Source organism: Ictalurus punctatus, chromosome 16, assembly GCF_001660625.3.
Source record: "Ictalurus punctatus breed USDA103 chromosome 16, Coco_2.0, whole genome shotgun sequence".
NCBI classification, from domain to species: domain Eukaryota; kingdom Metazoa; phylum Chordata; class Actinopteri; order Siluriformes; family Ictaluridae; genus Ictalurus; species Ictalurus punctatus.
The window spans coordinates 13464404-13477903 of record NC_030431.2 but is presented as its reverse complement, the minus strand read 5'-3'; the positions used below and the strand labels follow the sequence as shown (position 1 = coordinate 13477903).

Here is a 13500-nt window from a genome sequence, read left to right as displayed (position 1 = left end):
ATAAAATGTGGAAAAGTTCATTGGGGTGAAATTGTGAAGTGTAATAGAATAAAATTGGTCTGATTTATCAATTGTCATGAAAATGGTGTAAGTTAATGGTAATAATAATAATAATAATAATAATAATAATAATAATATCAAAAACAATAGTAATAAGATTGCCACATTTCATCTTATTGACCAAACACCTCAGTCATGAGGTGAACTGAAAACAAGTGTTTGCATAATGGTAGACTAGCCAATGACTAATGCACTGAATCACATGGGGTGAAACTAAGCACAACAACAATTTTTTTTTTTTTTTTTAGCAGCAACAGAACACAAAGTCTGAGATATTCAGAAATGATATGCTTTTAAACTTGGAATGTCAAAGTGTATTAGATTTATTTATAATGAGAAGTGAACTCTAAAGTAAACAGGGTGTAGACAATAAGGCGGCTATTAATAGAAGCAGACCCAGTGCTATTAACATGCAGCACATACAAACATGGCCCAGGCATGCTGTACCTAAAAGTGTCCCTAAAGGAACTCCTTGAGAGAAAGCTGTGCAAAGGGGTCCTGTCCTGGTGGCATGAGAGAACTCTGACTTGAGGGACTAGAGGCAGCTGAGGGCTAGTTCAGAGAGAACGAGAAAGTGTCAAGGAGGCCACACACACACACACACACACACACACACACGGAGGAGAAAAACCACAGAGCCAGAGTGGCTAGAAAATGAAGCTTCAACTCTTAAGGTCAGAGAAAGGTCTGCTTCTTTAAGTATGTACACTACAGTAGCATACTACAAAGATGAGAAGGTGGCATGATAGCAGCAGGATTAGCATTGTTTTGCTTTTACAGATTGAAATGGAATGCATATCTGTAGCCATATATCAATGCATCCATGCTAGCCTTGTTCAGAAGAGCCCTGTAATGGAACATGCAGAGACATGAGGTTCATTCATTGCTTTCTGAACACAGGTTCAAATGTTCTGAGCTGCTTTTGCTCAACGAATAGAATTCCATTAAATCAGACAGCAGCATCTCTTCAGGGAGATCCAGGTGAAGTACAGTGAGCTCACGTTTGACAGAGTAAACTGGAGAAATACAGTGAATAATTGGATTTCTACTGTCTACTCTGGGAAACCACATTGGGACTTGACCATAACATTTGTGGCATGGTGCAATGGTTAACAGCTTGGCAGCAAGTCCAAAAGCGGTCACATGTGCTTACCTGCGCTCCTGAGATTGAGCCGAAAGGGTTAGGCGGCCTCATTACAGGCTGCGTGTACATCATGGTAGGTTGTGTCATCATGGTCACTGGAGCCATCTGAGCTGGCTGGACCAACAGACAAGAAGAAAAGAAATATATTTAAGATCTTTCTAACGCTGCTTAAACCAAAGTCCTGCTAACTGCTCCCAAAACCAAAGTTATGTTCATATGGTTGACATGAACATAGTAATGACAGCAGCTCATTATCATTCTAGAGCATGGGTACTTGCGTCCTGTTACTGGTCCTACTTGTCGAAGTACAATGTGAAAGGATTCATAAATAAGACTGTTATTTTTAATAATTACACAAGACACCTCTGGCTCAAAAACCATACCTCAGGTCAAATATAAAAATGGATTCCTGTTACTGTTTTCAACACCATTTACATCACACAACATCCGTCATGCTCACAGACAACACCCTGTTTTGTGTGGGTTCATACAGTATGTACTAAAAAACAGATGTTTCATAGAGTTGTAGCTGAGTTAATTGTTCTGTTCTGCCTTCATCCGACTCCAGTTACAAGTTAAGCGATACTTAAAACAGCTCACACAAGTGTAGGAAATAAAAGGACATCACAGAGCTCTCCAGTTAAGTAGTCCACTACATAAACACCAAGCCTTATGACCAATTTGAACAAATTCCTGTCTACTAACTAAAATTAAAGAAAATCAATGAAAATAAATTTTTTTCCCCCTGTACCGCCACTCATTGCCCATTTTACCAGGTATATAGCCAGCATCATCATTATTGACACCCCTGGTAAAGATTTAGGGCAAATGTTTATGAAAACCATCTTTGTGGTTAATTAGCTTATTCCAACACTGGCAAATGAGAGACATCTAACCTTCAATTGAACTGATTTAAAAAAAAAAAAACCAGATTGACCAATAATAGGTTTTACGGATATTTTCCCGAATATTTAAGCAGTTTTCCATAATTGGATATCGGTTTTGTAATATCGGAGCCACCGATAGATAAATGGTGCTATCTTGTGGGCTTTTTGAGAATTGCGCACAGGACCACTGTATCTGTGGAGAGTCGTTTCAACAATGGTGCACACAGATCAAGTATACTTGCTTTGCTTTAATTAATAAGCTTTATTTAATGCTTGATATGCTGTTTAAGCAGCGTGGTGCAAAGAGATAGAGAAAACTCAGTCACGTAATCTGTTTACCTCATCAAAGCTTTTATTTAAAAAAAAATACTTTAGTAACAGTGCACTTTATTTTTTGCACTCTTTCAGACCCTTCTATTTATTGGCGTATAAATAAGAGTTTTATGTGTATGCAAGGAGGAAGTGAAATTGACAAAATTGTGATAAATAAAATGGTTTGTTTCAGTGGTGGTGTTATTTTGTCAAAAAGAGAAGTAAAGCAATAAATCAATCAATAAATAAATTAATATCAGTTCTGCATATCGGTTATCGGGGACATAAACATGCAAATAATTGGGATCAGTATCGGTTCTAAAAATAAATAAATAATTTAAAAATCGGTCTAGCTCTTTTTTTTTTTTTTAAAAAAAAAAAAGGGGGGGGGGGGTACATTTACATTCTTCACTTTTGACCTCTGGGGGGGAACCCTTAAAATGTTACGTTAGTGTGCGTGTGTGTAAAATGGAGAAATGCATCACAGCACTGAGGTTACATAGGTGAAGCAGAGCTACAAACCAGCATGTTGCCAACATTACTCTGTTAAACATTAGCTAGAACATGTGGCTCATGCTGGAAAACTCAGAAGTTGAATCTTTCCAATCTTCAATCTTTACTGAGAAACACTGTACAATTACACAAGAATGAGAAAATGGCATCATGTCACCTTGCAAAATGCATGGCTCCTGACTTCAAATTGGACTCCCACAAACACCCACACACTCATTCAATTCATTCTAGAAACCAGCATAAACAAGCGAGGTGCAAGAAAAGTGTGAACCTTTTAATGTTTAATGAATCTAGGTACAAAAGCTGAAATGTATGAACAGTGGATGGAGTGTCACTATGAAGAGGTGCTTTCATTTCGGAGCATTTTCTGCACCTTTCATGCCTCCGCACTGCTGAGACTGAGGGCGGAACAGCAGCTAATCAATATGCAGGTAGAAGGTTATCCAGCAACGCTTTTAAATAATTAACCATTTATATTTAGCTACTTATTTCAAATTGTAGTAGGTTACTGCCCTACTGCACAATACCAGGAAAATGAGAGTGAGAATAAGGTTATTTACAGTCTCCAGGACATGTTATTTGGAAGGCTTCTCATTTATAAGAGATCATTTTGCCAAAAATCACCATTACATTAGGCAGCACCATGGCCAGTTGCGCCCTCAAGATTAAACACCATTCTACAAGAACACAATGGCACTTGCAGAACTTTCTGTTCTACATACTATGTAGTCAATATGTGCAAAACAAGAAAATAAAGGAGAGTGGCATTATAAATTAACTGATCAAAATCATGTACAGAATTCTGTTAACATCCAAGGTGCTTGATGCTACTTACCACTGCGTATCCCATCATGCCTGTGGGTGTCGTGGCAGGGAAAGCCATGATGGACGGCGCCTGGGAGGGTCACATCAGGAGTTAGAAATGTTGGCAGTACAGAATGCACTACTCAGAAAGCTGACAGAGTGCTATTCAGCTCGACACCTCCAGCATCAGAAATTCCACTCATAGGAAGACCACAACAAGTCTTTCACCTCCCACCGTCACTCACACACACGCACATACGTACGTACACTTCAGTTCATAATAAAAAACTTTGTGCAGATGGACAGATTGCAGATCTTTCTTTAAACCCCTACTAGACATTTAACAGATCTAAAGTCATTGCAAATGCTGTCCAGTGCGTCCGAACGGCAGTATAACCAGAGAGACAGAGAGAAAGTAGTACATGTAGATCTTAGAGAGAGAGAGTGTGTGAGACAGTCTGCGTGTGTGTGCTTGAGCAAATGCGTCCTCAATGGTAGCGTGGCTAGTAGCAGGTGCAGATCTTGATTCAAAGAGGAGTTCTTTGTGCGAGAGCCGTGAGATTCTCAAAGAGGCTGAGCTCATGACAGAAACACTTTTGTTTTTACTCACAGGCCATTCAAATGTGTGAAAGGGCCTTCTCAGCTAATCGTTATCAGGCTATTCATTTTACTGAGCGGATGGGCTTCGAATGGAAAATATATATATATATATATATATATATATATATATATATATATATATATATATATATATATATATATATATATATATATATATATATATATAAATAAAATACATTACAAATTGCTGCACATTCCCATTTAGGATTTAATAGATGAAAATTCTCTTTAATATACATTAAATTGACAACAATAGTTAAATACAGAGTACTGTATGTCAATATTTTGCTGCAGAGAGGATCTTTTTTTAAAATAAAAAAAAATAAAAGAAAGAAAAAAAAAAGGACAGCATTAAGCAGTGGTCACGCTAGACTTTCAGCAAATTTCTTCGGACACAGCTGCGAATATGGGTGGTGACAGGATATGACATCACACGCCAATGTTAAAATATACCATCTGTTCCTGTATGCAGTGACACTGCAATCTAGACAACTTTTCTTTTGATGTTGATTTTAAAGTTACGTTGTATAGGACGGCATAAAACATGATGGTGCGACACTGCCATAACCGCTCTGAAGAGGTCACACCCTGACGTGTTGATCTTTTGGTCACGTCTTCACGTTATACAAATTCGCAAGTCAGTTCACCAAACTTGAACTTTGGAATTCTTTGAAATGCGGAACATCTTCTTGCGAAGCTTGCGTTACCCGTCTCTAGCATTTGCGTGTGTATGAATGGAAGTTAATGGAAGGAAGAGTGGAATGTGACTGCCCCGTTATTTACTTTATGTTTAAGATTTTGTGCTAGTTACTAATGCTCAATCCTAAATAAGTTTAAAGCGTATGTATATATTTGTATCTATTCGACAGCCCCCATGTCACATTAGCCAAATATTTCAATGGAATCACTCCATACTCAGAATTTGATGGAGTCATATGACAGCAGCAATCTAAAAAAGAAAGAAAGGAAATTGTAGAAAATAATAAAAGGTGACAGTCATGCTGTACAAGCTCTCAATTAGTTCAGCTGGTCACAATGAGTACAGAGGCTTCAGTGTGACTTGGTCACTGTGTGTGCATTGGTATGCAAACACCCACTCTTATAAAGTACACTCAGACATGCGCACACATTCGCACACACCCACCCACACACACACACACACACTCGCACCCACCCACTCGCATACACACACACACTTGCATCCACCCACCCACCCGCACGCGCGCACACACCCGCATCCGCACGCGCGCACACACGCTCGCATCCCCACACACACGCTCGCATCCCCACACACACGCTCGCATCCGCACGCTCTCGCATCCGCACGCTCTCGCATCCGCACGCTCGCACTCGCACCCTCGCACTCGCGCACTCGCACCCGCGCACACTCGCACCCTCGCTCGCACCCGCTCGCATCCGCACCCGCTCACACCCGCACGCATCCGCACACGCTCGCACCCGCACGCATCTGCACACGCTCGCACACGCACACACTCGCACACGCACACACTCGCATCCGCACACGCACACACTCGCATCCGCACACACTCGCATCCGCACACACTCGCATCCGCACACACTCGCATCCGCACACGCACACACTCGCATCCGCACACGCACACACTCGCACGTGCACACGCTCGCACTCGCACGTGCACACGCTCGCACTCGCACGTGCACACGCTCGCACTCGCTCGCACAGTACTGTGACCAGTAGAAGCTGTGAGGTTAATAATATACTCATGCATCTCAAAACAGTTCAATCATTGGACTTACGTATTGTGGGAAATGCATGCCATTCTGTTTATTCCCCCAGATGAAAATTTCACAATGCAACAGACAGTTAGAGGACACAAAGGTACATATGACACTGTAGCTCAAACAATAAGAATATTTTAAAGCCATACTACAAGATTGTTTACTTAGGGTATCTTTTTGGTCAGAGATGTGTCTTAATGTATCTTACTGCGTAAAGGACTGAAAAACTTCTCTGCTCACCATGCTGGCAGGGTTCCATGTTGTGGTTGGAGCGGTCTTTGGTTGCCAGTTGGTTCCACCAGTTAGCTTCTTCTCACCAGGCTGACTCCAGTGGATGTCACTTCATACAAACAAAGATGTTAGCATAGACTTCAAAAGCTGCTGTGTGCATGCACTTTACATTTAGACTTACTTTTTTGATGTGCCATTTACAATACCTAGATCTGCAAAAAAACAAACAAACAAAAAAAAACAAACAAAAAAACAAACACAGAATAGCCACGTTAAATCCAAAATGTTAGATCCTAATCACAATATCCAATGTAATATTAGTTGCATGCTCAAAAGCATATGGACAAAAGTCCATCACACATGTCCCTGCCCATTCCAAAACTATGCGCATTAACACGGAATTGGTCTCTCCTTTGCTGTTATTATAATTTCCACTCTTCTGGGAAGGCATTTCACTTGACTTTGGAACATGGCTGTGGGGTTTTGTGCTCATTTAGCAACAAGAGCATTAGTGAGGTTGGACAGTGATGTCAAGTGAGCAGGTTTGATGGCCAGCTGTCCACATACTTTTGACCATACAGTGCCATGCAGAATATGTGATACTTTTTCAGATATACACAAATGCCTGACACATACTGCCCACAAGGTTGGCCAGAGAGGAGTCCAGGTCATCGGACACCAGTTTGCCAGTCTGTTGGACACTGGGTGGCATGCCCTGGCTTGGAGAAGCTACTGTGGGTTTCAGGATACAACCTAAAACATAATCTTTCCAAGAAGGCAAGGACAAAGGAAGAGAGAAGAATGAGAGCAAAAGAAGGAGACAATAAAGAGCAGAAGATACTAGACAAACCATATTTATTGTAGATGGAGTGAAACCTTATTAAAATGCAAATAAACTGGATAAGTCCAATTTTATCCCTTAAACAGTCAGCATCAACTCACCGAAGTCATGCATGCCATGCAAAGCCAAGGCCCAGAGTTTACCACACAGCACAGGAAGAGACAGAAAAATGGGATACTATAAGTATAATATTCCAACACACAAGCCACTTGATTAAATTAGCATGGATGGTGTATACCACAAATTGACTAAAATAACTGATGAGTGGATAAGGTGTTGTGTCTAGAAATGTCTAGTGTGGTGTCTCTGTATGTCCTACGTGTGTGCAAAAACAGAAAAAAAACAAACAAAAGCTGTTCAACATAAAAAAGATGTACTTTATTGCCATACTGACAGAATGCAGAAAAATGTATACAGTACCTCACTTACTCATGCTTTCTCTACGGAGACACTCGAAACAAATGTAAAAAGTGCAACCATTCATACTGCATATCCCCATTTCACACTCATTCAGAGATGTGTATGGGACATCAAGCACAGCACTGCAACTCCCTGCCCTCATTTTTCAGCTGTGAGTGGGGAAGCAAGAGAGGCTTGCTCTCCTAGCAACCATCACAATAGGCACAAGGGAGGAGAAAGACGAGCGTAGTAAAAGAGAAATAAACATTCTTACCAGCAGCGTCTGTGCTGTTAGCAGTGGATTTATTGCCGAACACAGAGTCAAAGTCAACGTTAAGGCCAGAAGAGCTGGCTGGCTGAGGGATGGGAGATGCTGAAAACCCTGAAGAGCACAAACGAGAAGGTGACCTGGTTAGATGATAATGCCAGGAGGCAAATCTGCCATCGAATCCTGGTCCACTATTGTGCATGGTGTGCTCTGTTCCCGTAACATGAATGGACTTCCATTCCGCTCACTTCCTGAGAAACACAGGTGTTGAAGCTAGTGGCACAGGGGGCGTTAAGTTAACACTTAATTCTAGAAACTCCTAGGACTTCGACCACACCCGTACTCTAATCAGTAAAGCACAAAAATCACCATTTCTCTGCAATCTATCATTTGGCCCTGCCTCTTACAGGGCACCTAGACCCATGGCGAATGCACTCCATTTCATCTCTAACTACTGTTAAAAAAAAGGACAGAGGGTTTAAAAAAAAAAAAAAAGGAAAAAAATTAACACACAAGGGAAACAACAAACGAGAGTTAACAGAAGTAGTTTGGGGAAAGGGAGGCAGGAATCATCACCTACCTCCAAATAGTCCTGCTACATTGGAAGGCTCGGCGTGGAACAGTGGGGTGTTAGAGTAGGGAGCCGGAGAACAGAACGAGTCTGCCTCAGCAAGAGGAGTGCAGAGAAGGAAAGCCAGAGGTGAAATATTAGTAAAGTAACAGACAAAAAGAAGGAAAAAAAAAGAGAAAAAAAAGTGGCTTCCTGCGACACAGATCTCGTTTTAGAGAATTTTCAACAGAATACAAACAGTGAAAGTCTGATTCAATATCTGTATCCAGAAAACCAACTTGTAAAAAATAAAATAAAAAGAATTTTTAAAAAGTCATAGTTACTACTTTAAGCAACAAAAACATAAGAGATATTTTACAACAAACAGCAAGCCAAGGAACCAAATTAATCCTAGAAGAAGGAGGGTTGACACAGGAAGCTCAAAGCCTGCAAAAAAACAACAACAAACAAACAAACAAACAAACAAACAAACAAAAAAAAAACCCAGCACACAGGGCCCTGTGGAGTGGAGCCATGTTTTCTGAACCCAGAAAACAATCACACGTGCATCTGTACCTGAGAGAAAGCTCTCTATCCGAGCACAGGGTTCAAGAGTGCAGGCAATGGAAGCGCTTGAATCAAGAAAGGGATTGTAATGATCTGGAGAACCAAAACATACAGATTTACATCCTGCAAAACTTAGAGACTTTAAATGAATGGTATGGAGCCTAAGCAAAATAGGAGCAAATGACTTCAGCATAACTATTAATATTGTAGTTTATAATGTAATATTACAGTTTCACATTTAGGAAATATTTGTCAGTGGTAATTGACTATACACTACAAGATGATGTGGGGGAGGGGGGTGCTGGAATATTCTTTAAAGCAGAATATAAACAAAGCAATTAATAAATGTTGAAGCAAACTGTATCCGATATGGAGAGCATGATACGCATACAATCATGTGGGTATGGGTAAAAATATAGCTACAGAAAAAAGAAAAGAAAAAAAACAAACAAACAAAAAAAAAAAGCAGTGCTGGTTTTTAATTGGCCAGGTCTTCCTTTGCTAAGTACATCCACACCCTCTAACTTGGCAAAACTGTATTATATAGCTATACTGCATTCTGGATCTTTTGTTGTCTACGTTGGATTTCCTATTAATATGATGTTAAACATTGCTGAAAAAGATCTGCTCCTGTTTTTAGGAGCCAACATTGAAACCTGAGCATTATCATGTCTGACCTCATGTTTAAGATTGCTGAAACTTTTCTGCTATTAAATGCCATTGTAAGCAGCAGAATATCTAAGCACATCACAAATTTTTCAAAATGGTCTTTGTGTTAATATATTCATTTAATAATATTAATATCTCATATTATTACATTTTTTCATGGTGGATTTTTCATTGGAGTGATTTCTCTGTATTATTGGATTTTTACACTTAAATCGACAGCTTAGTCAAAGTCGGAGTAAGAGGAGTCCGGAAAACCAACAGAAGTGGAACCTAAATAAGTTGCAGCCCATTCCAGCTCCAGTTAGATGCAAAAAGGGCAGGCTGGCAACTGAGTACCAGGCCAATAAGCAAAACATAGCACAGTACTGTTGCTACATTACAGTTGTAAATATGTGGACACATTTTAGTGCAATAAACATCTGTCCTTATTGTTAAATTTGAACAATAAGGAAAGATCTACAATATCAGCTCACATAGGCTGTTTTCATGCTCTCTCTCATCCCCCTGCCCCCAATATGTTCTAGACAATGAATGGTTGAGAATGATGGGTAATGGAACATGCATTAAGTAGGCAATGCAAACAAAATCACAAAGAGCAGCTAACAAAACGTAAACAAAATACAATGCTGAGAAGGGCAAAAGAAAATCCGTTTACCACTAAACATTTCATGACTGGGAGTCCTAGAAGGCAAACTAACAGCATCTGAAGACAGAGAAGATGGAGAAACATCAACAGGTTTGGAAAGGAAAGGATTTAAGTTTGGAATGGAGTCGTCAACACACTCTGAAGAAGTGAACGGATCTACACAGCCGAACAGAAACAGAAAACAAGACAGCAAAAAGAAATGTTAGAGAAACTGTGAGAAACAGCATGCAGACTGAGGTGCACAAAGGAAAATCACAAAAACCTCATAAGCTGGTTGGCCCAAAAACGATGTCTAGTGTTAGATTTCCCATTTGAAATCACATTTATATTGAACAAGATTGTGAAATTTAGTGGTGGGTTGCAATGAGCATGAACCGTGACAGAAGCGTAGTACTTCGCATATAAATGTGTACTAAACTTTTGAAGCAACAAGGGTACCTTTGAAGCAACAAGACTCTTAAATAGCCTGGAGTGTTTCTGAACAGCAATTAAAATAAGAAAAAAAAAAAGGTAAATACAAATATCGTAACGAACCGACTGCAATTAAAGTTTAAAGTATTGAAAACTTGCCATGGGCCAACAATCTTTAAATGCTTAGACAGAAAGATAAAGTAACGCCCCACCAAAAAAAAAAAGAAAAAAAAAAGAAAAGGAAAAGACATTGCATTCTGGAGGACCTTAAAATGTGTAATGAATAGCTAATACTGCACCTCTAGTGTAATATATGGAGAAGCAGCAAAAATATTGTGTTAAAGTAAAACAGTTGCATAAAAAGAAGAAACAAATTTTCACTGTACCAATGTTACAGCACTAGCTCAAAGTAAACCTCTTTGAGCTATTCTTAAATAAAATCTACACACTGTTAGTCTCACTGGGTTGATATTTATGTTAGAGGTTGCACAGACTAGTTGACTAATAGATTCAGTAACCGGCACTAGATTCAGTAGCTGTCGACTAGTCAGGGTGGTGGGGAAAAAAACCCAGTCAGGTAGACTTTAAGAAGATGCTGGCAGACAGTAAAGACAGCAGCTAAATGTACACTGTTGCTAAGAAAATATTTTAGACTAGATGAAGCCAATTTTACAGTCTGCTGGGAAACTCCCACCTACCAATGCATGAATTCCTTCTGTAGTTCCCCCCCATTCTAGCTAAATAAAATGTAATTAAAATCTTGTACTGTGGCGTAGCAAATTCCAATGTGACCAGTGCTATGTGAAAGACAGCTTTTGGAGCCATGGGTTGCATATAACTATTTAATCCCAGTCAGCTAGTTTAGAGTCAGATCAGTGGTGCACACCAGCTGTTTTTGGATGCTACTGATGTTGGCTGGAGTTGAACATGGCAGAAAAACACTGCAGATACCACAGTTTTCACCAAGACGTTTTTGGCGCCGGCCAACGTGTCTGGGAATTATAAAGTTTATGGGACAAAATGGAAAAAAAATCTGGTCATCTCATTATGGCATTTATTTTCCACTGTAACGTTTTAGACTATGCATAGTACATGTGATTGTGGCGGCAGGGGCGTAGTCGAGCATCAGCTGCGGGTGGAGAAGGGGCAGGTTGAATCGGGAGGTAACTCATGATTCTGACCTGTGTTGGATTAGCTTGAGTTTACTTGTGCATGTCTGTCTGTGCTTTCACTGCCTTCCATAAGCAAGTGAGAGAGACAGAGAGAGAGAGAGAGAGAGAGAGAGAGAGAGAGAGATGACTAGCATAAAGATGAGTGTGCACGCTCGTGTGTGTGTTTGAAGGTGTTGAATAATGCAAGCAAATCAGAGTACACGTGACAGGAGAAAAAAAATTTGCAGTCACAGAGACCTTATTTAGGTGTGTAATTGCGAACGTACTTTGTCTGTCTGCTTCGTGATGATATTTTTACCGGACATGGTGTCCAGCAATTTTTTTTTTCCTGACATTGTGAATAATTAACGGTCAAAAACCAGTATTTACTGGCTAACTGAAACGATGGCGGACACTACCTTTGACATCACATCCTTCATCCATCCATCATTCAGCTATAAGAAGCTTCCATGCTGCATACTCTTATTCTCAAAAATCAATGATTTCAGCTGAACTGCCAGTTTGTCCACATGAGTGCATTTTATGACTTGGTACATCCTGAAATTGTGTAATGAGATGTACAGATGTATTATTTTTGAACATTTATTGCACAGTACTTTCATCATTAACATTGTAGCCTAAAAAAGGTCAACTAGTAAATTAGTGAATGTGCAACCCCTAATTCATGACAGGACAGCCATTAGAACTACAGTTGCAAGCAAAGACATAGCTAAAAACACTACCCTTCGGGTACAACAAGCATTAAACGTGACCTGCAGGATGGAATCTTTTCAGTGTACGAATGACTTTGGACAAAAGTGGCACTGACCCCACCTCACAAATAAAGATGCACTGCACCATCAAAATCCTGATGGCTAATGTAACACCTCTTGCTTGGCAAATACTAAATAACATTTCAATATTACATCTAAGCCAACATCATGTCGGACAATAAGTTCAGTAATGTTAGTATATTACATGGCTGTAATAAGTACATACATACAGCTGCAAAAACTAAATTAGCATAATAATATTTTTGTATGTAACTTATGCTCGCTCGGATACGACTAATCCATGCGCAGGTGATAATGAAATGTATTAGTGTGAGAGATGTGCATATGGCCAGCACTCACCTCCCCATGTGTTAGCTACAGGTAGAGAGGTAGGGAGAGATAGAGATGGCTGGAATGCTGGCTGGAGATCCAGCAGATCATTTGGCACCTTTGAAGCACTAGAGTAAAGAAAACAAACTAAATTAACAACTGCGAAGGTCAAGTATCTCTCACATGGACATGCAAATCTAAACATTGCAGGCTGATTCAAGATGCTTAGGCTTCAGAGCTAAGAATGGGCTACAGTCACAGGTCCTTACTGATGAAAGAACACAGGGAGAGAGTGCTCTATTAGGAGGGTAATCATGCAACAATATCACAGCCAGAATGGTTTTCAAAAAAAATAAGAAAAGAGAGAAAAAAGGGGAGCCTTTCATGTGTTGTGTAGATTTATTTTGCCTCTCAACGCAATCACCTTAATAGCATAATTACTACCCAAACGCGTTCCATTAGTGTGTGCAGTGAATGATGCTCAAATGAGCTGTGGGCAGAAGTGAAGACATAATGGAAGATCAGGTGGTATGATGCTAGACTTAGTGGCTTTGCATAGAATGAC

The 13500-nt window shown here is 39.9% G+C and overlaps 1 protein-coding gene across 11 annotated transcripts in view; it reads right to left on the bottom strand.

The window, feature by feature from the left end:
- The window catches only part of picalma (phosphatidylinositol binding clathrin assembly protein a), a 51557-nt gene that overhangs the window by 2726 nt on the left and 35331 nt on the right, over positions 1-13500 (bottom strand). Inside the window, exons 12-23 of one of the 11 annotated variants that reach the window (XM_047161059.2) lie at positions 12966-13063; positions 10280-10426; positions 8965-9048; positions 8419-8499; positions 7845-7952; positions 6967-7095; positions 6512-6542; positions 6340-6439; positions 6118-6141; positions 3752-3811; positions 1214-1318; positions 508-612 (exon numbers count right to left, since the gene is read on the bottom strand). In XM_047161059.2, coding sequence (XP_047017015.1) covers positions 520-612; positions 1214-1318; positions 3752-3811; positions 6118-6141; positions 6340-6439; positions 6512-6542; positions 6967-7095; positions 7845-7952; positions 8419-8499; positions 8965-9048; positions 10280-10426; positions 12966-13063 — 1060 coding nt within the window. In that variant the 3' untranslated portion in view covers positions 508-519. Of the gene's footprint in view, positions 1-507; positions 613-1213; positions 1319-3751; positions 3812-6117; positions 6142-6339; positions 6440-6507; positions 6543-6966; positions 7096-7844; positions 7953-8418; positions 8500-8964; positions 9049-10279; positions 10427-12965; positions 13064-13500 lie in introns of those variants that run through there. The other 10 variants (XM_047161060.2, XM_047161063.2, XM_017489142.3 and 7 more) reach the window with 10 other exon arrangements.